The sequence below is a fragment of the Camelus dromedarius genome, chromosome 3 (genome assembly GCF_036321535.1).
Source record: "Camelus dromedarius isolate mCamDro1 chromosome 3, mCamDro1.pat, whole genome shotgun sequence".
Lineage (NCBI taxonomy): Eukaryota > Metazoa > Chordata > Mammalia > Artiodactyla > Camelidae > Camelus > Camelus dromedarius.
Window position 1 is genome coordinate 113,998,366 of NC_087438.1, and position 25,700 is coordinate 114,024,065.

General features: G+C 47.1%; 1 protein-coding gene across 2 annotated transcripts; it reads left to right on the forward strand.

Moving 5' to 3' along the window:
- The first annotated feature begins 852 nt into the window (after nucleotides 1-852).
- BTNL9 (butyrophilin like 9) lies at nucleotides 853-21,481 on the forward strand. 2 transcript variants are annotated; one of them, XM_010997896.3, is made up of 10 exons: nucleotides 853-1,044; nucleotides 4,996-5,135; nucleotides 7,040-7,387; nucleotides 8,831-9,112; nucleotides 11,863-11,991; nucleotides 12,176-12,208; nucleotides 13,848-13,868; nucleotides 14,092-14,118; nucleotides 16,742-16,768; nucleotides 17,644-21,481. In XM_010997896.3, the coding sequence occupies exons 2-10, from the start codon at nucleotides 5,018-5,020 to the stop codon at nucleotides 18,234-18,236; spliced, it is 1,578 nt and encodes a 525-aa protein (XP_010996198.3). In that variant the 5' UTR covers nucleotides 853-1,044; nucleotides 4,996-5,017; the 3' UTR covers nucleotides 18,237-21,481. The 2 variants fall into 2 exon arrangements, with proteins under 2 accessions (XP_010996198.3, XP_064340597.1); XM_064484527.1 differs by having other exon boundaries at nucleotides 17,681-17,821.
- The last annotated feature ends 4,219 nt before the right edge of the window (nucleotides 21,482-25,700 follow it).

Genomic DNA, 25,700 nt, shown 5'->3' on the forward strand with positions numbered 1-25,700 from the left:
AGGGAGAGAGAGGCGCCGTGTTGCCGGTTTTTTATGGGCTTGGTGGCTTAATATGCTAAGTGGAAGGGCCAGTCTAAGTAGCCTGGGGAAGGGGCTGGGATTCCCAGGAAGTTGGCCATTGCCCACTCTTTGACCTTTTGTGGCTAGTCCTGGGACCGCCATGGTGCCTGTGGGCATGTTATTCACCATGTGAATATATTACAATGAGCGTATAATGAAGCTCACGATCGACTAGAAGTTAAATGTCTCATCATTTGAGCCTCAAGGCCTCCTGGGGGTTGAATCTTTCACCATTTTGATGCTAATTGCTGTAGCATGCCTTGAATGGCTGTGCCCTGCCCCCTTCCATCCTGTCTCAGTGGCATATAGCAAAATGGGGTGGGGTGGAGTAATGCTTCTTTTTTGAGCCCCATTCCATTGGAGAAATCCAGGTAGAGCACCCCACCGTATTCTTACCTTGCAGAGGTTGGTGTAGCTGGTTAAGAGGTGGGCACCAAACCTTTCCTAACTCTTGGTTCATGGATATTCCTGTCCAGTCTCTGTATCATTTGCTGTGATGGCGACGAGAGAGGGGCTAGCCAGGCATGGCCGTCCTGCCTCCCTGGAGCCCCAGAGATCCTGAAAAGCCAGCTGGAGCGTTTTCTCCCTGCTCTGAGTCTCTGCAGTTTGCAGCCTCTAGAAAAATCCCAGATACCTCGCCTCTCCTCTCTCCTCTCCTTAGAAGACCTTGGAGGGAAGTTTTCCACGACAATTCAATTCATGATTTTTTTCCTCACACGGGCAGGATGTGACAGAGACTTCCTCGTTTTGTTCTGTCCATCTTGGTTTTTATAGCAAAGGGCAGAGCAAGTAGCATGTGTCTTAAGGAGGAAGGTGGGTGGGTAATTCTGCCACAGAGGAGCTGGCCTCCGTCAACTGTGCTGCCGGCCTGTCTAGGGGACCTTCACAGCTGGGACCAGGACACTTCACAATTGTCCCCTTTGCAGGGAGTTGAAATCAGCAGGATTCATCTGCCATTTCAGACCCTTTGCTGCTACCTTCCAGGTATGTGTGTGGCTCATTCTCAATGCCTGTCTAAACCTCCACCTTTCAGAAATGGGATGCAGAAAATGAGGGCTAACCAAGGAGAGAGCACAAGATGGATTGGCAGTATCTTATCAGCTGAGCCTGGCTGCAGGACAGGGTGTGTTCAAGGGGAGATGGCCATTCAGGCAGCTGCATCTGAAAAGGAAGGATTCCGACATGTTCCATTTGCCCTTCAAGCCATCTGAAGCCTCACGGAGGGTCCCTTCTGGGGGCAACTTATCTCCCTTAGAGACTAGAGGTGGAAACCCTCTGTGGGTCTATTAAAATCAAACCAAAGCAAGCCAGTGAGCATTAATTGACAGTTTGTGGAGGGCAAAGCATTGCAGCGGGTGCTGGAAGGGAAGCGGGTGCAAGGCTGCAAAAGCCCTACCTCTGGGAGCTTGCAGCTTAGGACACAGGGAATGGGAGAAGGGCGACGCACACACACAACCCGGGCTTGCAAAACTAACAAAAGCCAAAAAAAAAAAAAAAATCTTTAAAGAGAGACTCAAGAGCTAAGGGACTGGAGATCAAGAGAACACAAGCGTTGTTAGGAATTAGAGCAGCAAGAGGAGAAAACTGGAGTGGAGTTGGAGTGGGGTCAGGGAGAAGTTGAGAAGGAAAGAAGAAGGAAGAGGAAAGAGGCTTGAGAGGATGTATCCGCATTCCAGCAGCATTTCTTTGACATCAGCATGCATGACCCTTACTCCTCCTTGTGTCTTCAGAGGCTCCCTGGAGAGGAGGGAGCATGAACCCCTCCAGCAAAGCCTAGCTCCAGCCTGAGACCCCCGTCCTCTCCATCCTTCCCCCGTCTTCCCCAAATATGCAACGTGTCCAGCTTCCCACCGTTCCCGGGCAAAACCTCCCCATCAGAAAAAGACTCTGAAATCCATTTACACGGTGGTGCAAATAGCTAAAATCAGGTGTTTCCCCTCTGAGGAGTAAGGATCAGAGCCTTTCAACTGCAGAGGGAGGTTGGAAAAGGCAGGCTTCAGGCAGTAAGTGGGGAGGAGGGTGCCCTTTAGAGCAGGAAGGGGCATTCAGCCCCTCGGAAGTCCCTTCAGACCATCTCCCTCCAAGACTTTCAAGACTGGTCTTTGAGTGTTGGAGGAAAAGGGACCACGAGGCACTCTTTCCTGCCTCAGAAGACGCTGTCGACGAGATCTGAGCGAAACCCTGGTTTTAAATTGTTCTATTGGAAGTGGATTTTTTCTGATTTTTTATATTACTTTATTTTACTTGGGGACGGGAAGGACTCAGGCCACTGCTTCAGTGCATGTGAAATGCTGTAAGAGTGAGCACAGGAGCCTGTGAGCAGGCAGGGTGCCTAACAGGGGTCACAGTCTGGGGAACAGGAGGACTGAGGGTGCACCCAGGCTTGACCCACAACACAGCTGGTGAGAAATCTGTATCCAGCGAAGCGCAGAGCTTGGGAGGAACCCCCACTTCACCACCTTCTCGCTGGGTGTGCAGGGCAAGTCACCGGGCCTCCCCTCCCCATGCCTCTGTAATTTGGACCTATAATAATAGTAATAAATAATTCTGATATGGGTAAGTGCTTGGCAGATAGTAATTGCTCAATTTGTGTTAGTTTTTATTACTGTGGGTACAAGCGTGTGTGCGTGCGTGTGTGCGTACTTATGCCCTCCTCCCCCTGCAGCGTCAGTGACTGAAATCACATGGGTGTATCACAACGGAGAACTGCAGTCCTGAAAGTAATTGCAGGGTCTGGGACACACTGACTGTCTTTTTTTTTTTTTTTTTTTTTTGAGTTATAGTCGGCTTACGGTGTTGCGTCAATTTCTGGTGTACAGCACAATGCTTCAGTCATACAGGAACATACATCTATTCGTTCTCATATTCTTTTTCTCCATGAGCTACTACAAGATATTGAATATAGTTCCCTGTGCTATACAAGTATAAACTTGTTTATCTATTTGATATACACCAGTCAGTATCTGCAAATCTCGAACTCCCAGTTTATCCCCACCCCCCGGCAACCACAAACCTGTATTCCATGTCTGCTAACACAAGTCTTGACTAATTCCTCCAAGTCCAGCTGATCCAGAAGGATCCAGACACACTCTCTGAGCCCTGCTGTTTTGGAAGGCATTCGCTACGCTGTTGCTGATATACCCTTATGGCTTCACCGTCATGGTCCAGAAGCAAAGACTGAGGCGCAAAAGAGAAGAGAAGGGAACAGGGAGAGAGAGAGAAAACACACAGCCAGTGTGGACCCTCTGCCCTGGGCTCTTTTGCTGCCAGTTTCCAGGCTTGTCGCAGACACATCCCTGCCATCAGCCAAGAGGGCAGGAGGCTAGACGGTCCAGCTGGAGCCCAGGTTCTGGCCCAAGGCACCTGTTCTGCTGGTTATTGCCTGAACAGTGATCCCCAAAAAACAAAACAGCCAGGTTCCCTTCAGATGGGACTCCAAGCTCCTCCCTGAGAGGCCCTATCTGAAGCACAGATGGGGCCGCCCCAACTTGCCCCTCTGCCTTCCCACCTGGGTGTGAGCTCCAGGGGGGCCCACAGCTCCCCGGCCCACTGAACTCACAGGCCATTGTCCCACCCTCACGCTGTGGTCTTGTCGGTCAAGGCCCTTCCGGCTCAGGGATCGCTCAGGGAGCCTCCCCTCCATGAACTCACCCACGCACCTCCTCAGACCTTGGGCTGCATAACCCAGCAGTGGCTTTTAAAGTCCTGCACCTACACCCCAATGGTGATACTGCCGATGGCTCAGGACCCCAGGAACTCATGCTGCCTCGCCAGTCTGCGGGAAAAGGAAAACCAAACAGTGGAGTGGGGTGGCAGACGGAGGGAGAAGGGAGATGGAAGGGTGGGTAGCTGCAGGGTAGAAACTGCTCCACGGCAGGCCTTTCTGCTCTGGGGGTGCTGTGATGGAGTGAAAGGAGAGGGATACAGTCTCTGGAAGGAGATGGAGAGCAGAGAGCAGGTGTTTGGAAGATGACGGCAGAGAGAGGAGCTGACTTTTCTTTAAAGAGCACCCAGCCATGGGAGGCTTATTAACCCTCTGAGCCAAGCTGGCTCCTTCCATTGTTCTAGCAAAGAAATCGAGGTTCAGCAAGTTACACAACCTGTCTAAAGTCCTACAAGTAAATAGAGGAGGAATGTCAAGCAGCTTGTATGTCTGCTGAGATGCGTCAGCTGCCCGGGCTCCCTGGCTCTCAGACTGGGAGGCATTCCCGCAGGTTCCAAAGGGGCATCAGGAGTGAGAGGGGACAGCCCTTGTGTGCGCTGGGGCTGGGCTCCTGGACCACAGACGGGGCATGGGGAGGGCTAGATGGGATGGCTGCATCGCTGTGGCCTCGGAGACACTACTGACTCAGGGACAGCCACCAGCTGACCTCCTGGGGGCTCTATCTGAGGTCTCAGGGCTGGAGGAAAATATCCTAGGTGTGGTTGAAGTTAAAAGGCAGTCAGGCATGCATCCCACTTTGGAAAGATTAGAACTCTGTGTATGTTCCTCTCTTTTGTGGACCTGATGTTCCAGGTCAAAGGGAAGTGGGAGCAAAGAATGGAAATACATCTGGGAGTCCTTATAGATTTCCCTTTGTTTGAGCAAAGTCACTCAGTCCCAGCTCAGCCCCTACACAATGTGTGGCTCTATTCCTGGCTCCCAAACAATGGGAAGCTCAGAAGCTGCTTCCTCTGGGACCCTTTGGCCTTGTCCTCTCACAGCTCTGTGAGTCCAAGCACAGCCGACAACACCATGAGCAGGGCCACCTGTTAAAATGAGAAGTGGCTTTCAGATCTGGCTGTTATTGAAAAGAAGCCAGGCGCTGGAGCTTGTAAGCACAGGACAAAAAAAAAAAAAAAAAATCACTGAGGCAATGACAGGCACCCAGTGACCTGACGCGTGGAGTTCCAGCTCCCCTGTGGCACTCCAGCACCTCTTTGTCCCTCTAACAGGTGGCCCCCACCGCTGAAGAAAATGGTGGATTTCCCAGTCTTCCTGGACCCCTACCAGCAAGTACGGCTGTCCCGCAGTCTCGTCTTCCTCGCTCACCTCCTCCACCTCCTCCTCCTCCAGCCGGGGGAGGTGAACTCAGGTAATATGTCCAGTCGGCAGCCCAGCCAGCCAGGATGTGAGCACCTCAGCTTCTGCCCAACCCTCCTACAGGGGTTCCCAGGGCTGAGGTCTCGTAGCCTCAGACCAGGCTGTGCCTGGGGCTAAAATACAAGATTGCCACCCCAGGTGTTAAGGAGCCCCGGCCCCTGAGCCCCATCCAGCCCCACAGTGCTCCTCTGCCATCCCTCCAGCCACCCACAGCCCCACAGTTCACAAGCATGGCAGACGGCATGGGAGGAGGGTGCCAGAAAATTCTTATTGGTCTGTGTTTAGGCTGAATTTGTTGGAAAGAATTTTTTAACTCCACTCCTGCATATAAGCCATAGCTTTGGAAAGGCAACAGGGACCCATCTTTTTTTTTTTTTTTTAATTGAGTTATAGTCAGTTTACAACGTTGTGTCGATTTCCAGTGTTCAGCACAATTTTTCAGTTATACATGAACATACATATATTCACTGTTGCATTCTTTTTCACCGTTAGCTGCCACACGATTGAGGGACCCCTGTCTTACAATCCCTCATGAAAGAAGCAATTAACAGAGAGTGTAAACTAATTATGCAAATGCAATTCCCCTGAGCTGGAAAGCAGGGATACCAAGGTGACTAGGCACAGTTCAAGACAGGAGGACGGACATGACATAACCGCCTATCCAGCTGTGTGACCAGGGCGGCGAGAAAAATGTACCCAAAGATTTGGGAGCATAGCTACTAGACCAATTGGTTTTCTCCAGAAAAGCCAAGAAGGGCCATGGAGAGGAGGTGCTATTTGAGTAGAGCCTTGCAGGATGTAGATTCTCCTGGAAGATGACAGAAGAAGAGTAAACTAAGGCAAGGTGTGCCCAGGAAGTGGGCCAGCCGTCAGGTGTGGGGGCAGCAACAGCTGGAGAGAACCTGGAGAGGGAAGCTGGTAGGAAGGGCGTCAGGTCTACCCCGAGTGGCCAACAAGGTGTCTCAAATGGAATGAACAAAGAAAGGAGCCCCCATGCTGTATGGGCAGAGTGAAGGATGGGAGGGATTCATGGAGGAAAAAATTGGGGTAGGGTTAAGCTGAGCTTTGAAAGAAGGAAAGGGGGTGCACAGAGGCCAGAGGGAAGAACGAAGATGTGCCAGGTGGCAGGGAACGGCATGTGCAAAGGCACTGCAGCAGGAATAGCAACTCTCATAGGAATTGCAGAAAACAGGGAGCAGAGGAGCCATATGGAGACATCACTGAAGAGGATGATCAAATGAAAGATCCTGGTGATAAAAATCTCAGAGGCAGGATTTGGCCTTAGATAGGAAAGCCCATGAAGCAGGGAGCTCCCCGCAGATTATCTGAATACCCTTTGTTATCACAGAAGCTGTCCATGTGCATTATATAACATTAGAAAATCAGACAAAGCAAAAATGGGAACACATCTATACCCACCACACACAAATTATCACCATCAACAATTTCGTCTATCTCCTTTCAAATCTTTTGTTCTGTACATTTATGCAAATATGTCATTTTTTAATCAAGTAAGAGCATAGTGTACCTATGGTTCTGAAACTTGCTTTTTTGTTTTGTTTTTTGGTTTTTGGTTTTTTTTTGTTTTTTTTTTTTTGCCAAAGATTCAGTTTCATTTGATGCCCTGGCCATATTTACATAGCTGTCCCCAAAATACTGTTGGAAGCCCGTTGGTTCAAACCAGCTACCAGTCCAGAACCACAAATTTCCTTGTGTATTTTTCTAATGTGGCACATTCAATTTTTTCATGACAATTACTCGTTCAAGAAACGCGACCGGCTGTCCTGTAGAGTATCTCACCTTTGTCATTTGAATGGTTTACTGTAGATTTCCGAGCTGCAATAAAACATATTTGAGGAGAGCTGATTTTGACCACTGTCTGGGTTCTCATCCTAGAGAACTTCACGGTGGTAGGCCCTGGGGAATTCGTCCTGGCGCACGTCGGGGATGAGGTGGAATTCCCGTGTCACCTGTCGCCGTACCTGGACGCCGAGGACATGGAGATCCTCTGGTTCCGCAGCCAGGCCGCTGACGTGGTGCACTTGTACCAGGGGCGTCGGGAGCTCTACGGCCAGCAGATGGCGCAGTACCAGAACAGGACCGAGCTGGTTAAGGACGACATCGCGGACGGCAGCGTGAGCCTGCGTCTCCACCGCGTCACCCCCGAAGATGAGGGTACCTACGGGTGCGGCTTCTCCTCCGGCGACTTCTCCGGGGAAGCGATCTGGGAGCTGGAGGTAGCAGGTGCGTGACTTGGTCAAGCCCCAGAGGAGAGGAGAAAAGCGTCCATTTGGATAGAGCTTAAGAGGAGACAAAGAAGGGTGGGTATAGCTCAGTGGTAGAGTGCTTAGCAGGCGCAAGGTCCTGGGTTCAATCCCCAGTATCTCCGTTAAAGGAAAAAAAATTTTAAGAAACAAACAAGAAAAGATAGAGAAATATAGAGAAAGGGAAAAATATCTCTAATTAAAAAAAAACTATTAAAAGGAAAGGTTTTTTTAGAAAATGAACAAACGAAATGCTCATAAAGAAGATACACCAATGGCCCTTAAATGTATGAAAGATAATTACTTTTACTCATGGTGAGATTTTACTCATAGTGAGAAAAAGGCAGATGAAAGCTACAGAGATGCAATTTTTTTTACCCATCAGATTGGCAAACATTCAGCTGTTGGACCACACACTCTTGGTGGAGGTGGGAGGAAGCAGGCCCTCTCCTACCTTGCTGATGGAGTTCAAAGTCCCGAAGCCCCAGAAGCCCCAGTGCGGGGGGATTTGGCAATAGCTACCAGAAGTGCCTGTATCTCAACCCTTTGAGCAGCAATCCCACCTCTAGGAGTTGACCCTGACGATACACCTCCCACAGCTCCAATATGGAAAAGACATATATGTATAAGTTTATTTTTGTGGCATCATTTGTCATTGTACTACAGTGGAAACTCCCTAAATGTCCAAGCTTAGGTTCCGAGTACGGTCCATCATGCTATGCAGCTGAAGAAATGGGCATGAGCTCTAAGCTGATGTGGAATGATTTCTAGGATGTTTTAAAGACACAAAAGATGCAAAGGAAGTTCTACAGCATGTTAGCTTTTGTGTAAGAAAGGAGGAGAAACACTGCACAAAAGAAACACAGGAAGGATAAACTAGAAGCCAATGAAAGGGGATGGAAAGAATGGAGAAAGGCCTGGGGCTTTTTTGATATACTTTTTAAAGTTTTATCCTTTAAACAATTTGAACATGACAATGTTCTGCACATCCCAAATATAAAGCTAGCTCCACTTGGATAGAGAGATAAAGTAGTATATGTAACAAAGGGACTTGAGCTCTGGTGGAATTCAAGAGAGAGAGGACAATCTGTTGAAATTTGTGGTGCCCGGTGGGATTTTTCTTCATCCTAGGGCCACTGTCCCTTACATTATATGACTAAATACCAGTAGCTCTTCCTGGCCAAATGGCCTCCTCCTTATTTCCAAATGCCTTTCAGAAGTAGTCCTGTCCCCCACATGCCACCACTGATTTAGACTGTCAGTTATAATCCATAGGTGGAGGGCTGCCAGCCCACACATGTGTTAGGAGCAGTCACAGTCATGATGCCTAATGGGTGACTGCAAACGGTGCATGGTGGCATGAACTTCACATACAACTTCTGGGAAGGAGTCTGACCTTTCCCACTCCTCCTGTCTCTCACAGGGCTGGGCTCGGACCCTCATATCTCCCTTGAGGGCTTCAAAGATGGAGGCATCCAGCTAAGGTGCACTTCCAGTGGCTGGTACCCCAAGCCGCAGGTTCAGTGGAGAGACCATCAGGGACGCTGCCTGACTCCGCAGACTGAAGCCATTGTCAAGGACGCCCAAGGCCTGTTCAGGCTGGAAACATCTGTGATCGTCCTAGAGGGGACCCACAACAACGTGTCCTGCTCCATCCAGAACTCCTTCCTGGGCCAGAAGAAAGAGTTTGTGGTCCACATAGCAGGTCAGTGGGTGCCAGCGCACCCTCATCTTCCCAGTCTTCAGGTCCTCGGTGTCCATTACTCCAAAGGCCATCTACTGGGATACAGTGGCACGAGGGCCTGGCTGTGTGTGGGGTGGACTAAACTTGACCCCTGAAAATTCAGCAATGACATCAGGAACCTCCTGAGAGTACCGCTGACAACCCACACAGTAATTGGAGGAGGCCCCAGAAAGCCAACATTAGGAGCCAAAGACCATGCTAAAATCAAGAAAGTACTCACTAGATGTCATTATGAGAGCCCAGGCATTCCTAATTTTGTCCCTCAGACAATATTTACTGAGCACTCACAATGTTCCCCAAACCCCTGACCTCAGGTTCCCATTCCAGTGGGGGAAATAGACATACAAAAGAATAAATTAGGAGGGAGGGGACAGCTCAGTGGTACAGCATGTGCTTAGCATGCACGAGGCCCTGGGTTCAATCCCCAGTACCGCCATTTAAAAGATAAATAAATAAATAAATGTACTCACCTCACCCCCAACAAACAAACACACACACACACACAAAAGAGTAAATTACACTCACAGTGAAAGAGAATGTGACAATGAATGTATGCACGTTCATATATAGCTGAAAAATTGTGCTCTACAGTGGAATTTGACACAACATTGTGAAATGACTATAACTCAATAAAGAAATGTTTATATATATTTTAAAAAAAGCATACATTACAGCACACCTTAGAGGGTGTTAGGTTAGGTGAGAGCAAGAAACAGGAAGCAGACAAGAGTGCTAAGGTGGGGCAGGGTGTACATATGGGTTTCAAAGTGGTGGATCAGGGAAGAAGACTGCTAGGCAATGAGTTGAAAGTGAGGACATTATCTAAGATGAATGTTCTCTTATGAGGCACCCCTGCCCCCTGAAGGATTTAATGTTCATGGCCCCTACTGTTTTAAGTCTTGAGGATAAACCTAACAAATGGGCCATGTTTCACATTGGCCCAAATCAACAGTTAATATTATCACAAAAGAAAAAAAAAAATCTCACCCTTATAAATGATAACTTGTCCTCAGGTAAGAAGACTTGACAGAACCACGTGTCACACACAGTTCACCCAAAAGTCACCTGGTAATTGGGTAACTGGTAACATCTATGTTAGCTAATTGTATTTATCCAAAGGAGAAATAGGACATCTTGTATCTCCATGACGAGCGTATAATTATGACCTGGAACCAGGTGCCTAAGCGAAACTCCCAGGAGACCTGGAGATAGGGGCGCTTTATCCTTGATGTTTCCATTTCAAAGAGATGGCTCCGAGCTCCTTAAGAAAAGTATTCCTGGGTTATAAAGCTGGGAAGGGGCTTAGCTTTCAAAAAGATTTATATACATCTCAAGAAGATACAGAAAGAACTTAACAAGTTTTCTAAAGGAAATACTCTAAGAAAAGGGAAAGGGGCATCTCTTTCCCTTTTTGCACCAGGGGAAATCCAATTTTTAGATTTGTTCTTATCCTTGGTAAAAAGTGTGAGTCACCTGGTTATAAGCAGGGAGGCCATTCAGGTAGAGGCCCCTCTGGTAGAGGGGACAGCAAGTGCAAAGGTCCTGAGATGGAAATGTGTGTAGCTACTGGAGGAGCTGGAAGAGTGCAGGACAGGCTGGAATAGAGGGACAAAGTGAAGATTGCAGATCAGGGAGCCATAGGACCCTGAGCTCTTTAACCCCTAGGTCAGTGCATCTGTGCTGAAGGACCAATCCTTTGTGGCCCAATACTTTTGACCAGGACAATAAAAATGCAGTACCAGAAGAATAAAATTAAAAAACAAAGGAACACATTATGTTAAGTGAAATAAGCCAGACACAAAAGGACACATATTGTATGATTCTCTTTATATGACGTACCCAGAATAGCCAAGTCACAGAGAGGGAAAGTAGGATAGAAGTTTCTAGGGACTGAGGGTCAGGGGAATGAGGAGTTAGTGTTTCATGAGCACAGAGTTTCAGTTTGGGAAGATAAAAAAATTTATGGTGGTGATGGATGTACAACCATGTTTATATCCTTAATGCCACTGAATTATAAGCTTAAAATGATTGATAGTAAATTTTGTGTTATGTATATTTTACCATGATAAAAAAAAATACAAAGAAAAAAGGATTTTAAAGACCACTGAGATAAAAGCACCGATTTCTTATAATTACCTTCAACAGACACAAAAATATTCTACTAAATGGCCACAAGAGTTTCTGAAGGGTTACTCTCCATTTTTGCACTATATCTTTACCGTCTGACCACTGTCCTTGCAAGCCTTGTGCCGCATTCTGCAAGAATCGGGGAGATGACGTGTAGATTCCTCAGAGCTGGTAGGCAGCAACGATTCACTGGGTTTCAGATATCAACCCCGTGGGCTCTTATGTCCTTCAGATGTAAAACAAGAGTGGGAAGAAACAGAGGGAGGTCAGGGCTGTGGTCACAGACATTCCAAGCTGGAGAACTGGGCGGGGCCCATCACTCCTTCCTTTCGCATCCTTCAGTTTGCAGTACTCTCCCCTTGGCACTAGCAAGTTCAAGTCCTCCTCTGTTCCCTGGGTGCCACTTCCCCAGGGCACTGCACAGTAGCTCTCATGCCCATTTTACAGATGGCTAATGTAGGGGCCCAGGAAGGACCCAACTGATCACTCGAAAGGTTTTCTGGTACTCAGTATCCAAACTACTCTTGTCGCTTAGTGTGTAGTGATGACTAAATCAAGACAACTCTATGTGGGGTGTTTTGCAGATGTATTTTTACTTAGAACATCCCTCTGGAAGAGCATTTTCTTCGGGACTCTGGTGGGACTGCTGCTACTCCTGGCTCTCCTCACAATACTGGCGCTATGCTTCTTTGAGAAGCAACGGAGGTCTCAAGGTACCAGGCAGGCATGGGGGCTGCCCTCCTGGAGCTGGCTTTGCCCAGGAGGGAAGTGGTGGCAGTGGTGGCCATAGTGGGGCACCGCGGAGGGCCCATTCTGCCTGGAGGCAGGGCTGGAACGGGACACGGAAACAGGCAGGGGAGTCCACACATTCAAGCCTGCTCCCCTTCTTTCTTTCAGAAAAGCTGAAGAAGCAGGCAGAGAAAGACAAAGGTAAGCAGGGGGAAAGGTGCACTCTTCACCCCCATCCCTGCCCAGCAGATGTGGGGACACCGGGTGAGGACGCGTAGGTCACACTGGGAGGCTTGTGAGCAGGGCACAGAGAGGGTGCAGCAGAGGTTTTCCTCCACTTCTCCTGCCTTGCAGCCCACTCCTCCTGCGCGTCCAACTCTGACTCGTTCTCCTGAGCACACGGGGCTCCCAGTCTGTGCATTTGGGGGAAGCAAGGCCTTGACTGATGGGGCTTTTCCGCTTCTCTTCATTTCTTTCTCCAGGAAAACTCACAGCTGAGCTGGATAAGCTCTGGGTGCTGTGCCCACAGTGGTGGCTGTGGGCTAGTGGGGTAATCCAGAGCAGATGTGCTTTAAAAAAAAAAAAAGGTCAGAGATTTTAGGACCCCTTTGGAGAGCAATGGGTGGCAATGATCTAATTCTAAATCCATCCCCGCCTGCTGTTCCACTCCCAAATGGGCCTGTGCATACCTGCCCAGGATGCCTGACCGAAGACCCTTTGGATAGACTCTGCCAGGCCCTCCTCTGCAAATTATATGATTCAGTTACAATTCCACCATTACAGGTCTACACCCTCTGGTTCGTCTTCCTGGGATGTCCTGTTTTTAATGCAAGTGTCACTGGAATGATGGTATCTTTAATTTGCACCAAAGTGAAAGTAATTTATCCAATCCACGTTATGCCCCAGGGACTCAGCACCCAGAAACCATGAGGGGAGCAGGAGGGAGTGAATCCAAAGGAAGAGGGGATGGAGGAGAAGGCCACCATGGGTTGGGGAAGACCTCAAGAACCACCTTGCCTGCCCCAGTAACACTCCAGACAAAATAGTGAAGTTGGAGAAAACTGTCTTGCAGTCTACCTGGTCAGGCAGGGGAAAGCAAACAAACGACAAAACCAACCAACCAAACAACAACAACAAAGACAGTCATAATAAGTCATTAACACCATAGTCCAAATTAGTGTATAGTGCTGCCTCTCCCAGGAGCACTATTAAAAGAGAATGTAGAGTGAAGAAATCAAAGGAATGCATTTCTAGTGGCAAAATATCAGTCTTGGTATCGGCCAGGGGAAATAATTGAGTGGGATGTCCTCCCAGTTCCTTACATAATACACCCAGTAAGTGACCCTGAGGCTCGCACAGGGTGTGCTCCGTGCCTGGACTTATGCAGGACTTCTTCCCCAAGAAAAGCTTAAGATTTCAGGGCAAATGAGAAGCAGCCTCTTCAAACCAGACCTGAGTCCCCAAGAGAGGCTTCTCACGATCAAGATCTCTTTTCCTAGTGAGGGTGGATATAGCTCAGTGGTAGAGCGCATGCTTAGCATACACAAGGTCCTGGGTTCAATCCCCAGTACTTCCACTAAAAAAAAAAAAAAAAAAAACAAACAAAAATTCCAAAACCCTCTGTTTCCCTTCCCAGCTCTGTGCAGACTTCTGCCTTAGAGCAAAGAATAGGATGAGGAGTAAAAATCTTGTAGATGGGTGGTGCCGTAATTGGGATGGGATGGGATTGGGATGGAGCAGTGGTTTAAGGCAAAGAAAACTCTTTCCATTGGCCCAACTGCCTTAGGAAGGTGATTCCACTCATCCAAAGGCTGACATTTTCTCTGTGTTCTGCTTACAGGGAAGCTTCAAATGGAGCTTGGTAAGTGATCGCTCTTCAAACTGTTTCTTCTTGTCCACCTTTTAGCGCCTGGTTATCTGTGTGTGTTCTTCTCACCTCCCAACCAGGTATGATGGCCAGGCTGGGAGCCAGCTGGCTGTGTGTGTGGGCGGCAGGAGCAGGGGTGGGAGTAAGATTTGATGTGTGGGTAGGGAAGCCTGCAGGGACCTGGTGTTCTAATTCTGTTTTTCTTTGGCTGCTCCAGACTGGAGAAGGGCAGAGGGCCAAGCTGGTGAGTTAAGCTCATTTCCTTCCCACTGTCCAATTTATAGCTCAGCATCGCAGTCCCCGGCTCTGCTTTATTCCACAGTTACACACATGTATTAATCTATGTCACTTGGGATAGCTTATATTTATTTTTAAATACGTATTTATATTTATTTTTATGTATTTTTATTTTTAAAGGTTTACTTTTCTATTTATTAATTTTGTCCTGAGGTATAAGCATACAGTAAATCACTGCTGCCAATCCTGGTTGCACATCAGATCCCTGGTGTCCACGCTCAAAGACTGTCACTCATGGTCCTGGAGTAGGCATGTCACTTTATATGTAAATATTTCTCCTTGGACCTTCTTCTATTTCCCCCATAAAGCAATCAGTCTAATGTGTATATTTTGTATGTATTCTTGCAAAATGTGAATGTGTTTTGCGCACATGCATTTTAGTGCCTGCAAATGACATTTACAGTCTCACGCTGTTCCCTGCTTTCCTCATTCATCACTGTGTCTTTATATCCATTCCCTGCTGCCGCATGTAGATCTAGTCTGTGTCTCCTTGCGGCGGAAAACTCCGTTTTACCCAGCCACCCTCCTGGAGTAGACATCCAGCCTGCTTCTAACTCCACACCACCTCAAACAGTGCCGAATGAATAACCTCAAACGTGCTGCTTTCTGGCCCTGTGTGGAGATTTCTCTGGGACGTATACTCAAGAGGGGAATTGCTGGCCCACAGGGGATGTGTCCTTAAGTGGGATAGAGGGGTCCCCTGAAGGTAGTGCCATCATTCTCCACCAGCTGTGTATACAGGCTCCATGCGCCCACATCCCTTGTGAGCCAGCTTCCTAAATTCACCAGTCAACAAGAGTAAGTAATGGTTCTTTTGGTCTGCATTCCTCTGGACATTAAAAAGTTGAAGCATCACTTTATATGCTAGCTGGCTTTGGGGGCTCCCTCTTCTGAATATTCATGTTCTTTGCCCATTTTTCTTATGGCATTGCTATTATTTTCTTGTTGATTCACCAGCCCTGGAGGAAACTGGTGTCAATGCTGAGATATAGAGCCATTTGGTTTGCAGGAGGCCCTCATGCAATATTATTATTATCATCATCATATAATATGACATATATAAGATATTAATCCCTCATTGGTATTACACTTTGTAAATTCCTTCTTCTATTCTGTCAGCTGCTATTAGCTTTGTCCAATGGTGCCCCTTATTAAAAAATAATTAAATTTGGTGCAGAGGGTATAGCTCAGTGGTAAAGTGCATGCTTAGCATGCACAAGGTCCTGGGTTCAATCCTTAGTACCTCTGTTTAGATAGATAGATAGATAGATAGATAGATAGATAGATAGATAGATGAAATAAACCTAATTACCTACCCCCCTAAAAAAGCCTAAAAAATTAAAATAAAAAATTTAAAACAGTTAAAAAATAATTAATTTTGAGAAAGTTGAATTAGTCACATTTTTACCTTATGGATTATGTTTTTGAAGTTTTGTTGGAAGCAGATCTTCCTCACACTTAGGTCACAAAAATATTCTCTTAAATTTTCTCCTATTCACTTTATATACATTATGCGTAGGTTTTTAATCGATCTAAAATTCACCGTTTTATGTGCTGTTAGGTGAGAATCTAGTAATTTTTCTTTAAATATAGGGTCAGTTTTCCCAATGCCACCTACTACCCACTTGTGATTTTCCCATTGATGTGGGCACCACCTTCAGTGCATTTCAATTCACTAAATTCAATTGCTATGTCTTGTTGGGTCTGTCTTTCTGTCTTTTGGCCACCTGTTACTTCATTGTTTTTACTCCTGTGGCTTTTAAAGAACCTGAAAGTACAAGTTCTCCTCCATTTCCCCTTCCTTTTTTTGAAGTTAATGGATCTTTTTAAAATATAACCTCAAGGATAAATGCATGAAGTTCCTTAAAAAAAAATCCAAAAGTAGTTTTCCATGGGTTGCTCTCAATTTATAGTGATATTTAGGGAGAACTGACATCCTTATAGAATTGAGTTATTCTATGCAAGAACTGTATATTTTAAAAGTTCTACTGGTTATTCTGATGCAAAAATCAGGGTTGAAAGGCCTTGCTGTAAGTTGACGGGGCTCTGAAAATGTCTTCCATTGCTTTTGCATTTTATGACTTTGGTAATCTCTTTGTTGTAAAATACAAGATAAAACAGAAATCCACAAGGATGGCTCATAAGAAAAAGGGCAAGATAAGATGTTTGGGGGACCTCTTCAGAGAGGAGCCAGGCTCAGCTGGAGCCTCTTGGGGACTGAGCCAGGCAGAGATTGAGGCTTCATTTCCATCCTTCAAAGGCACCCCACAACTGCTTGTATTGGTATTTGCCTACATTCTCTGTCGCCCCACCCCACCCCCCACCCCCCCGCCATTCCCTGCACACAGCTTTGGTATAACCCAGCACTGATACCAGCCCCCTACCCGATCCCAAATTCCTGGGGAGATGCTGTGGTGGACCCAGACCAGTCTGGATCCAAACCAGCTATCATGGTGGGAACGAGCTTATTTGGGTTGTAGGCGTCCATCATGCATCTTGAGCCCCGCTCAGAGTTCCAGAGTTACTGACTCAGATCTCTGAGCCTCTTTTTCCTCTCTGTTTGGTTTCAGAGTGGAGAGCAGCCCAACAACATGCAGGTAACTGAAGCCAAGGAACTGAATCTTAATCAGAAGAAAGGTGTCAAGATCTGAGATTAGAGGACGGGTCTGTCCAGGGGCCATGTATGGGGCGTGCACACACAGACACACAAGCCCACTTGCACACACACACACACGCACACACACACACGACATGACACATATGCCTGCACACTTACGTGCTCGTATGCACTCGGGATTGCACTCACACAGGCACACGTTTGTGTGCACACACATGCTCCCACAAGCACGTAGCTTTCTGGGTTTTACTAGGTTTGTTTCCATCAGGCAGATAGGCTGCTACTAAGGGCGTGTTTGCCGGAGAGAATACAGAGTTTATAAGGAAACTCCCAGGTCATCTGACCGAGGGGTCCTCTGGTTATCATCCACTATATGGGGGTGCTTTTCACGGGGGTGGGGTGTTGCAGTGCAGAGTACTGGACTAGATGATCTCAGAGGTCCCCTTCAGTTTTAAAGTCCTAAAATTGCTGTAAAACCGAGGCCCAGAGCTCATCGTTACCGAGAACAGAACCAGCTCTGAGCTCCTTGCCGTTGACGAGGTCTTGAGGAAAGTGAGCTCGCCTCCATCGCCACAAACCTACCTCACTGGCCATCCCTGCTTTGCGTGGCACCATTGGAATTCAGGAACCTTCTAGTTCAGGAAAGAAATGGGACTCCGCTCATCAGTTTCAAAAGCTAGGGAGTGACTCACATGCCCCTTCAGTCCCGGGATGGGGGGAGGAGGGGCTTCGGGAGAGGAGGTGACTATTCCATCCATGCTCCATAGGGAGAACTCGAGGTTTGCCTGTCGGCGGAAAGGGGATGGGGTTGGGTTGGGGTTGGGGTGGGGGCACTAACCCTGTGCCTCTGCGCAGTGGACGTGACCTTGGATCCTGGCTCCGCCCACCCCAGCCTGGAGGTCTCAGAGGATGGCAAGAGCGTGTCCTCCCGCAGGACGGCGCCGGGCGACCCTCAGCGCTTCTCCGAGCAGACGTGCGTGCTGAGCCAGGAGCGCTTCTCCCGGGGCCGCCACTACTGGGAGGTGCACGTGGGCCGCCGCAGCCGCTGGTTCCTGGGCGCGTGCCTGGCCGCGGGGCCGCGCGCGGCGCCCGCGCGCCTGAGCCCGGCGCTCGGCTACTGGGTGCTGGGGCTGTGGAACGGCTGCGAGTACTTCGTCCTGGACCCGCACCGCGTGGCCCTCGCCGTGCGCGTGCCGCCCCGGCGCGTGGGCGTCCTCCTGGACTGCGACGCGGGGAAGCTGTCCTTTTTCAACGTGTCCGACGGCTCGCACATCTTCACCTTCACCGACAAGTTCTCGGGGGCGCTGTGCGCGTATTTCAGGCCCAGAGCCCACGACGGCAGCGAACATCCAGATCCGCTCACCATCTGCCCGTTGCCAGTTAGAGGGACCTGCGTCCCCGAAGAAGAGGAGGCCAGTGACGCCTATATACAACCCTATGAGCCCTAGGACCCCGCCCTGGGCCTGTGGCGCGGCGCGCTCTCGTGACCGCAGGACCGGGTCCCCGGCGGCTTCCTGGATGCCCGGCTCCTGCTTTGCCCTCCCGCTTCCTCTAGAGTAAGCAAACACGCCGACCCCAGTGTCTGCATCGACATCAAACTGCCAGCAAAGCCTCAGTGCAGCAGAAAAGGGGCAAAGGGTGACCTTTGCCTCTGTAGACTCGTGTGTGCACGTGTATGAATATGATTTTCTTAAAAAAAAACAACAACAAACAGGTAATTCCAAAGCTCATTTGTGTGTATTGTAGGATAGAGCAAATGAGAGAGAAAAAAAAAGATTCATGTTGCCACGGTGTTCACTGTGGAAGAAGGGAAAGAAACCGAAATGGGGCAAGCAGAGGAGAAACTTTATTGGACAAGGGTAGAAGTATCAGTTACTTTGTATATTTTAATATTTTTGTATATATTTTCCAGCTCTAGGAAGGTCTAGGAACAACACCACCTCATTCATAAGCAATGAGTTCACACAGGGCTCAGATCCTAGTTTTCAATGTCGATTCCCACTGAAATGAACTTGGAGAAATGGTGAGTTCCGGGCATGGAGCAGAGAATGCACAGGTAAATCTGGAACATCTTCTGCCTAATGTACAAATGTGCTCAAAAACTGGTGGGGTCATAGCAAGAAGGAGCTAGGTCGAAGCTGCTCAATTCTGGGACAATTTGAACATTAAAATGAATAGTGACAAGAATTGTTCAACAAGGAGTTGATGAAATAAGAAAATTTACTAAGTGTGCTGAGAGGTTTCTTCAGTCAGAGAAAGGAAATAAAAAAAATACAGAAAGGGGAAAGGAGAGAATGAAAGTAATTGTGAACTCGTGGTTTTTACTATGTAATAAATGGAACACACATATGATAGATAGATAGATAGATAGATAGATAGATAGATAGATAGATAGATAGATAGATAGAAAGGAAGATAGTGTGTGCACATATGTATAGTTCCTAGGTCTGTCTGCTTTGAAGGCTTAAAATCAATAACACCCCTATAGCAATGAGCACACCTGTCACCCAGAACTTGGTTTTTTTAGTACTATTTACCACTAAAAGGAACCAAGACTACTTGGAGAAATGGCGGAGTCCAGGGCTGGGGCAGGGAAAATACAAGATGGTTGTGATAATCTGATTTATATTAAGAAGTATTTATTTGGTCTTCAATCTAAATTTTAGAACTGAGCTTCTAAACCCTTGGAATTTCCTAAGTGATAAGACTGATAAGGGTGTCTTTGGATATTCATAACAAGCCTCTTTTAACCACACCTGAGTTTATGTTAAATGAGATAATCTTGGAAAGCCAGTAAGGAAGGGACTGGTTTCCAGGGGAACCAGCTATGTGATCAGAGGGCTGTGATTTAGCCCCATCCCCATCCCTTACCTTACGGAGGGGAGGGGGGCTGGAGTTCAGTCACCATTGGAGTGCCAGTGATTACATAGGCAGTCATGCCTATGTAATGAAGTCTTTCCATAAAAACCCCAAAAGACTGGGTTCAGAGAGCTTTCAGGTTGGCGAACACTTGGAGAGGTGCTCAGAGAGAGCAGGGAAGCTCTGTGCCCCTTCCCGCATACCTTCCTCTATGTATGTCTTCCGTCTGGTTCATGAGCTCTATCATTTTATAGTAAACCAGCTGTCTAGTTAGTAAACTCTTTTCCTGAGTTCTGTGAGCTGTTCTAACAAATTAATAGAATCCAAGGCAAGGGTCTTGGGCATCTCCAGTTTACAGTGGGTCAGCCAGAAGCACAGGCAACCTGGACTTGCAACTGGTCTGTGAGGAGAAGGGGGAGCCTTGTAGGACTGAGCCCTTAACCTGTGGGATCTGACACTATCTCTAGGTAAATGGTGTCAGAATTGAGTTAACAGCTTGAAGGTGTTGAAAAAAAAAAGAAAAAGAAATACAGCAGAAGGGGTCTAAAATATCTTCTACTGCAAAGTACGGAAGTCCTCCAAGAATGATGGGGGGATGTCAACTGGAGAGAAAAGCCAGCCTGAAGGGACTCCCACTGGCCAAATTTGACCATCAAAGTAATTAATGGCAGTTACAGATTGAATAAAATAGGAATCTACACTTATGTATATCTACACTGATAAGCATAAATAAATGGGGGAGAGGAGAAAGTCTCAACACAAAATACTACTTATTTCAAAAGTACGAAACACATCAGCTTTACAGTGAAGGAGCCTGGCAGACACCATCTTAACCAAGTGACGACTTAACATCACCAGATATGCCATGAATTTATGTGATGTGTCTCCTGATACAGTGCAGTGAGAGGAATACAACAGCATAACTTTTGAGGTATTCCTGCCCCCAAAGTTTATGCATCAGGATGGAACATTGGACAAACCAGCTGATACTCTTCAAAAAGGTCAAGGTCAGAAAAAAAAAAAAGATAAATTAAGACTAAGAAATTGTTTCCAACTGAAGGAGACTATGACAAACAAATGTTATAGGTGACACTGGGTGAGATTCTAGACCTACCAAAGATATTATTTGGAGAAAAAAGAGACACTTGGAAAAAATACCTCTGGATCAGATAGTAGCGTTGGATAAACGTTAATTTCCTGATTTTGATGTGGAAGAATGTTCTTCTTTTAAGAAAATATACACTTATGTGTTAAGGAGTAATGGGATATGATGGTCATTTTCAAATGGCTTATTCAAAAATATAGTAATACATGGAGTGAATGATAAAGGAATACAGAGGTGTCTGATAAATAGTTAATAACTGACTTTCTGGGGGAAAAAAATCTGCAGTGTTTGCTAACTTCCGTGGTGCAAATAGTCCCACTGTGGCTGATTTCAAGTTGCAGATGTGACTTCACTGATGGAGTTGGGAAAAGATCCCCTCGATAGGCTGTCATGGGACGTCAGCTCCGGCGCGTCACTGGGTTTATAGCTTCACATAGGGTATTTGATCTATTGCGATTTCTCCACCAAATCAAATACGTGCATTTTTTGAGCTTATGAAGGTATGCTTGGCCACCTGTGATGATAAAATGATCGCCTTATTTACGTACCATGAATGATATTCAGAAAAAGGAAGTTTTATTTTCTATAACCATTCACATTGTGTGCAGATATTTTAGGATCCAAGTCACAAATGCTTTTGTGGTAACATCTAAAAATATGTTCCTTGACCATATGTAACCATGATCTATTCCTTTAAGATTTGTGTGTATTAAAGAATAAAAGCGAATATATGGCTGATACAAAAGGCAACACTAAATTATTTAAATAACCAATAGCTCCATTAGCACATTTTAAATAATGGGGAAGTCCAGCCTTAAGGTTGAAAGGGATCTTAGACATTCAGCTACACGTTTTGTGAACCACAAAGGCCATGCTGGAGGCCACCTAGGAAGCTGGAACGTTCAGAATACACACCCATCTCTTTCCAGCTCATGCCCCATGACCTTCTGGACAGATTCTAATAGTAGGACATAGTATATTCAACTCTCCCCACAGTTCACATTTGTCATGCAACTATCCCTCAGAAGTTGGAAAGGGTAAAAACACAGCACTTACGTGTGGATCCCAATCCAGTGTCCATCACACAGCTGTGATGTGAGGCTCCCCCGGTCTGAGGCAGCCTTTGGGATGGTTAACTCACGAAGACTGGTAGAGCCGAGAGAGGACTTCGACTTTGACAGCAGGGAACGCGTCAAGCTATCATTGGCTCCATAGGAACATTACATGGGAAGACACAGATTTCCAAGGATTGCGCCCATTTTTGGTGGGCTTATAAATTGGCGCAGCCATTCTGAGGTCAATTTTGGTAACATCTACCAATTTTTCAACATGGACATCCTCTGACCAACGATTCCACGTCCAGAAATCTGTTCTACAGAAATATTCACAGCAATGTATAAAGATACAAAAGGATGCTCGCTGCAACAGTGTGAAAGCCGAGGTTGGGGACCACTTACTGGCTGCTAGAAGACCAGATAAATATGTCTATTCAGACTAGGGGGTCTATTCAGACTCTGGCCCTATACATTTTTATGGGGCACAGAAATTTTTACAGGGAGTGTATATTGCTTATTTAAAAAGCAAGCTGATGACTCTTTTCCTTCTGCCTCACTTTAATGGGGAAAAAAAATCACACGAACATCTTTTTAAAACGTTGAAACCATCTGATTGAACAGTCTTTTAACACCACAGGGTAGTAACTTGACACATTGTCACGTCTGTTATGGTTTTCAAATCACTGCCTTTGATTGTCTCAGTGGAATCCTTCCTTCCTGTCCCTCAGTAGCATTTTGACCAGAGCACATCATGTTCATATAACTTTGAGTATTAAATGACCTGTTCAGTTTGGAAACTCTGACCTCACATCTATTTCTGACCCCCAGCAGGTTGGGGGCCTGCTGTGGTGGGGGTAGGGATGCCTTCTGCCTCTGGAAACCCCCTCCTGCTCCTTCTCACAGGCTCTTGCTGTTCCTTCAGCACTGAGGCAGGAAGGGGAGATGAGAGAAATGGTGCAGCCACAACCTCCCGTGGATCCTCCCTGTTCCTCAGTTCCCCCAGCTTTGGCTGAACCCTTAACCTCTGCTCCATCGTGCTCATGCCAGAACACCCCCGTGTTTCTTTGATTCTGAATCCCCTCACTTGGCAGAGAGCATGCTTGGGAAGGATGCAGCAAAGTGACTCCATTTGGCTAGTTTCCCAGATGGTCTTTTGACTCGTGAGAAACTCACACGTGTCTGTGCTGAGTGCAGGCTGGGCATGCTGTCTCCAAGGACCACAGCTCCCAGTTTCCTCTTCCTCTGAGTAAATCAACAATCCTACCAGACAAGATGACAAGCTCTTCTTGCAGGCATCACCAGAAGTTACACGATTCTTTGAGGGTTGGCTTAGGGGAGTGGCAAGATCCCCACTCCCACCCCCAGAGAAGGTAACTGCCTCTCACAATACGCATTCAAACTCCCAAGATTTCAGTGACCCTCCCTCCAGTTTCCTTCCCATTTCTTGCCCCGCAAAGGAAATGACCTCTTTTAACCACTGATTTATTTCACACATCTATTTCTTTTTATTTACAGCTTATGATCAACACAAATCCATCCTATAAAATGAGAAATTATGAAGAATCAAAGCATAATCGTGTAAATTCAAAACAGGTATTCAACACAAGAAATACAAGCATAAAAGCAGGTTCACTGGTGCACACACAGAAGCATGAGACGCAGCGGATGTTTTAAAGGACAGCAGGTGCTCGCTTTTCTGTTTGAGGACTGTGGCCACATCAGATACTAGAATGCCTCGGCTGATCAGAGCGCGTTTACCATGCAAGCCAAGAATTCATTTCTAAAAATGTCTTTCCATGTTGAAACTGCTGTAAAAGATCCACTTTCCAGAATTAAGCCTCTTCTCAGGCTTCATGCCAGTTTCTAACACCTAAAAACCAACTGATACAGAAAGTGTTCCAAATGTAACTATTCTGATTCTTACGGGTTAAAAAAAGATATCTTTGAAAATAATGTAAAAGGATTATTGCAGACAGTGATGCTGGTGCACTCCCAGCCTTACTCCGGCATGGGTGTCTCTCGTTCTGCATCTGCAGCCATGGGCCAGGCCTTCACCACACCCCCACCACTCCCACTACTCCCACCACTCCGCTTGCTTCCTCCCCTGGCTCTTCCACCGGCAGCTCCACCCTGGCTCCAGGCAGCTTTGTGTCTGGTGACCTTGCGAGCTCCCGAAGTCTTGGCTTGAAACTCAGTCCCACAGGGGCCAAGGCTCAGGACCTCCCCAACACTGACGAGACTTGGGGGGCTCCTCCTCCAGCCAGCGGACCCCTGTATACTGGCTGCCACAGTCGCCATCAGGCCGAGGAAATCTCCCAGTCGTCTTCTTTCCCAGCAACAACTCAGAGAAGATCTTGTAGACCAAGGTCCAAAACCTCATCACTGTTGACACTCCGTGTATGTCACTTGCTGCTGCCTCCCTGGACATTCTCCAGACTTCCCCAGGAGGGGGCCCTTGGAGAAGAGCTGGTCAGTGAGAGACCTGGAAGAGCCCTAGGACTGGGAAACAGAGGGGCAGCAGGTGAGCTGGGCATTGGCCAGAATCTGTGTAGGGCCTGAAGCTGGTTTGAGAATGGTGACCCCCACCTGTCATCTGCCTTCTGCTAATCTGGAAGGTCGCAACCTCGTTGTCAAGGCATTTACTGACCACAGTTTTAACTGTCACCCTCTTGCTGCTCTCAACAGCACAAAGTAGCTAGAGACGGAACCACCAGCAGGAAACAAAACAAAACAAAACAAAACAAAAAACAAAGTCAATGAAGGGAAATAGGCCCTTCAAGTGGAATTAGGTCCCTCTGGTGGCAGCCATGGTAGGGAACCTTGGGCACGGTAACCCAGACTTCAGATTTCTCCTCTGCAATATTAAAAGCTTAGAAGCATCACTCACACTCTTACAACAAGAAAATAATTGAATAAACTGAAAAACAGTATCTCTTCTTAGATCCATCAGAGAACTGAAGTCACAAGGCAGGCTGTTACCCTGAAAACTGGAGAGAGATGCAGACACCGAGACTCACAGCTTACAGGGACACCAAGAGGAGAAGCCTGCTGGTGGAGCCAGCACCGGAAGGGATGCAAACTGTAATTCACCAGCTGCTAGAGGTAGCGTGTGGACTAGCTTGAGAGTTCAGAACTCCAGGGTGGGGACCACTTTTAGCCACTGCCCTCTTTTCTTGAGTTTTACTGCCAGGAGCCCCACCAAGTTCTCCCTGTGAAGACTGGAGGAAAAGTCTCTCATGCTTCAGCAGGGACAGTGTAAAAGCAACCATTTTGGAATCTTCCAGAGCAAGCAGTCTGTTCTTCCTCCAATTCTCTGTAACAAAGGGCAGCACTTAAAGGAAACTACTTTAGCTGACCTGGGGAAGGGCAATTAGCCAATTCCAGCCAACTCTAGCCTTCCTGTCATATAGAAGCAGGGAGTGGGAAGCTGAGAAGCACTTATAAAGGTCATATCCCAGGGGCCCAAAAAAGACTGAGACATATTCATAGGCCTATAGAATGTCCCCTCTCCCCAACACCTTCTTCTAAAACAGCAACAGAACCCCTGCACAGTAAGAGGATTATAGTTGAAAAAACTGAAAGTTTCAGATCAGACTCTACGTAACAAGGACTTTCTAAGGGAAACAGAAACAAACACTAGAGGAAACTAACATCTCAGTCAACTGCAGCCGCAGCAAACAGCAAGCACAGTTGTGACTCCCGGCCAGATAAACACAAACCACACTAAAATCAGTTTACCTGGTTTCGTTACCCAATCAGTTTACCTGGTTTCTGTTACCCAATCATGTTCAGTTTTCAGCAAGACTTACAACACATGCAAAAGTGCAAGGGAAAACACAGTCTGAAGAGACGATGCACTTAGCAAAACCCATGTAATATACACCACCAGGAGA

Excerpts from the sequence above, each read along its gene's own strand:
- BTNL9 (XM_010997896.3), top strand. The coding sequence starts at position 5,018 with ATGGTGGATTTCCCAGTCTTCCTGGACCCCTACCAGCAAGTACGGCTG. Across the intron at positions 11,992-12,175 it reads GAAGCAACGGAGGTCTCAAG|AAAAGCTGAAGAAGCAGGCA; the intron begins GTACCAGGCAGG and ends TCTTTCTTTCAG. Across the intron at positions 12,209-13,847 it reads GCAGGCAGAGAAAGACAAAG|GGAAGCTTCAAATGGAGCTT; the intron begins GTAAGCAGGGGG and ends TTCTGCTTACAG.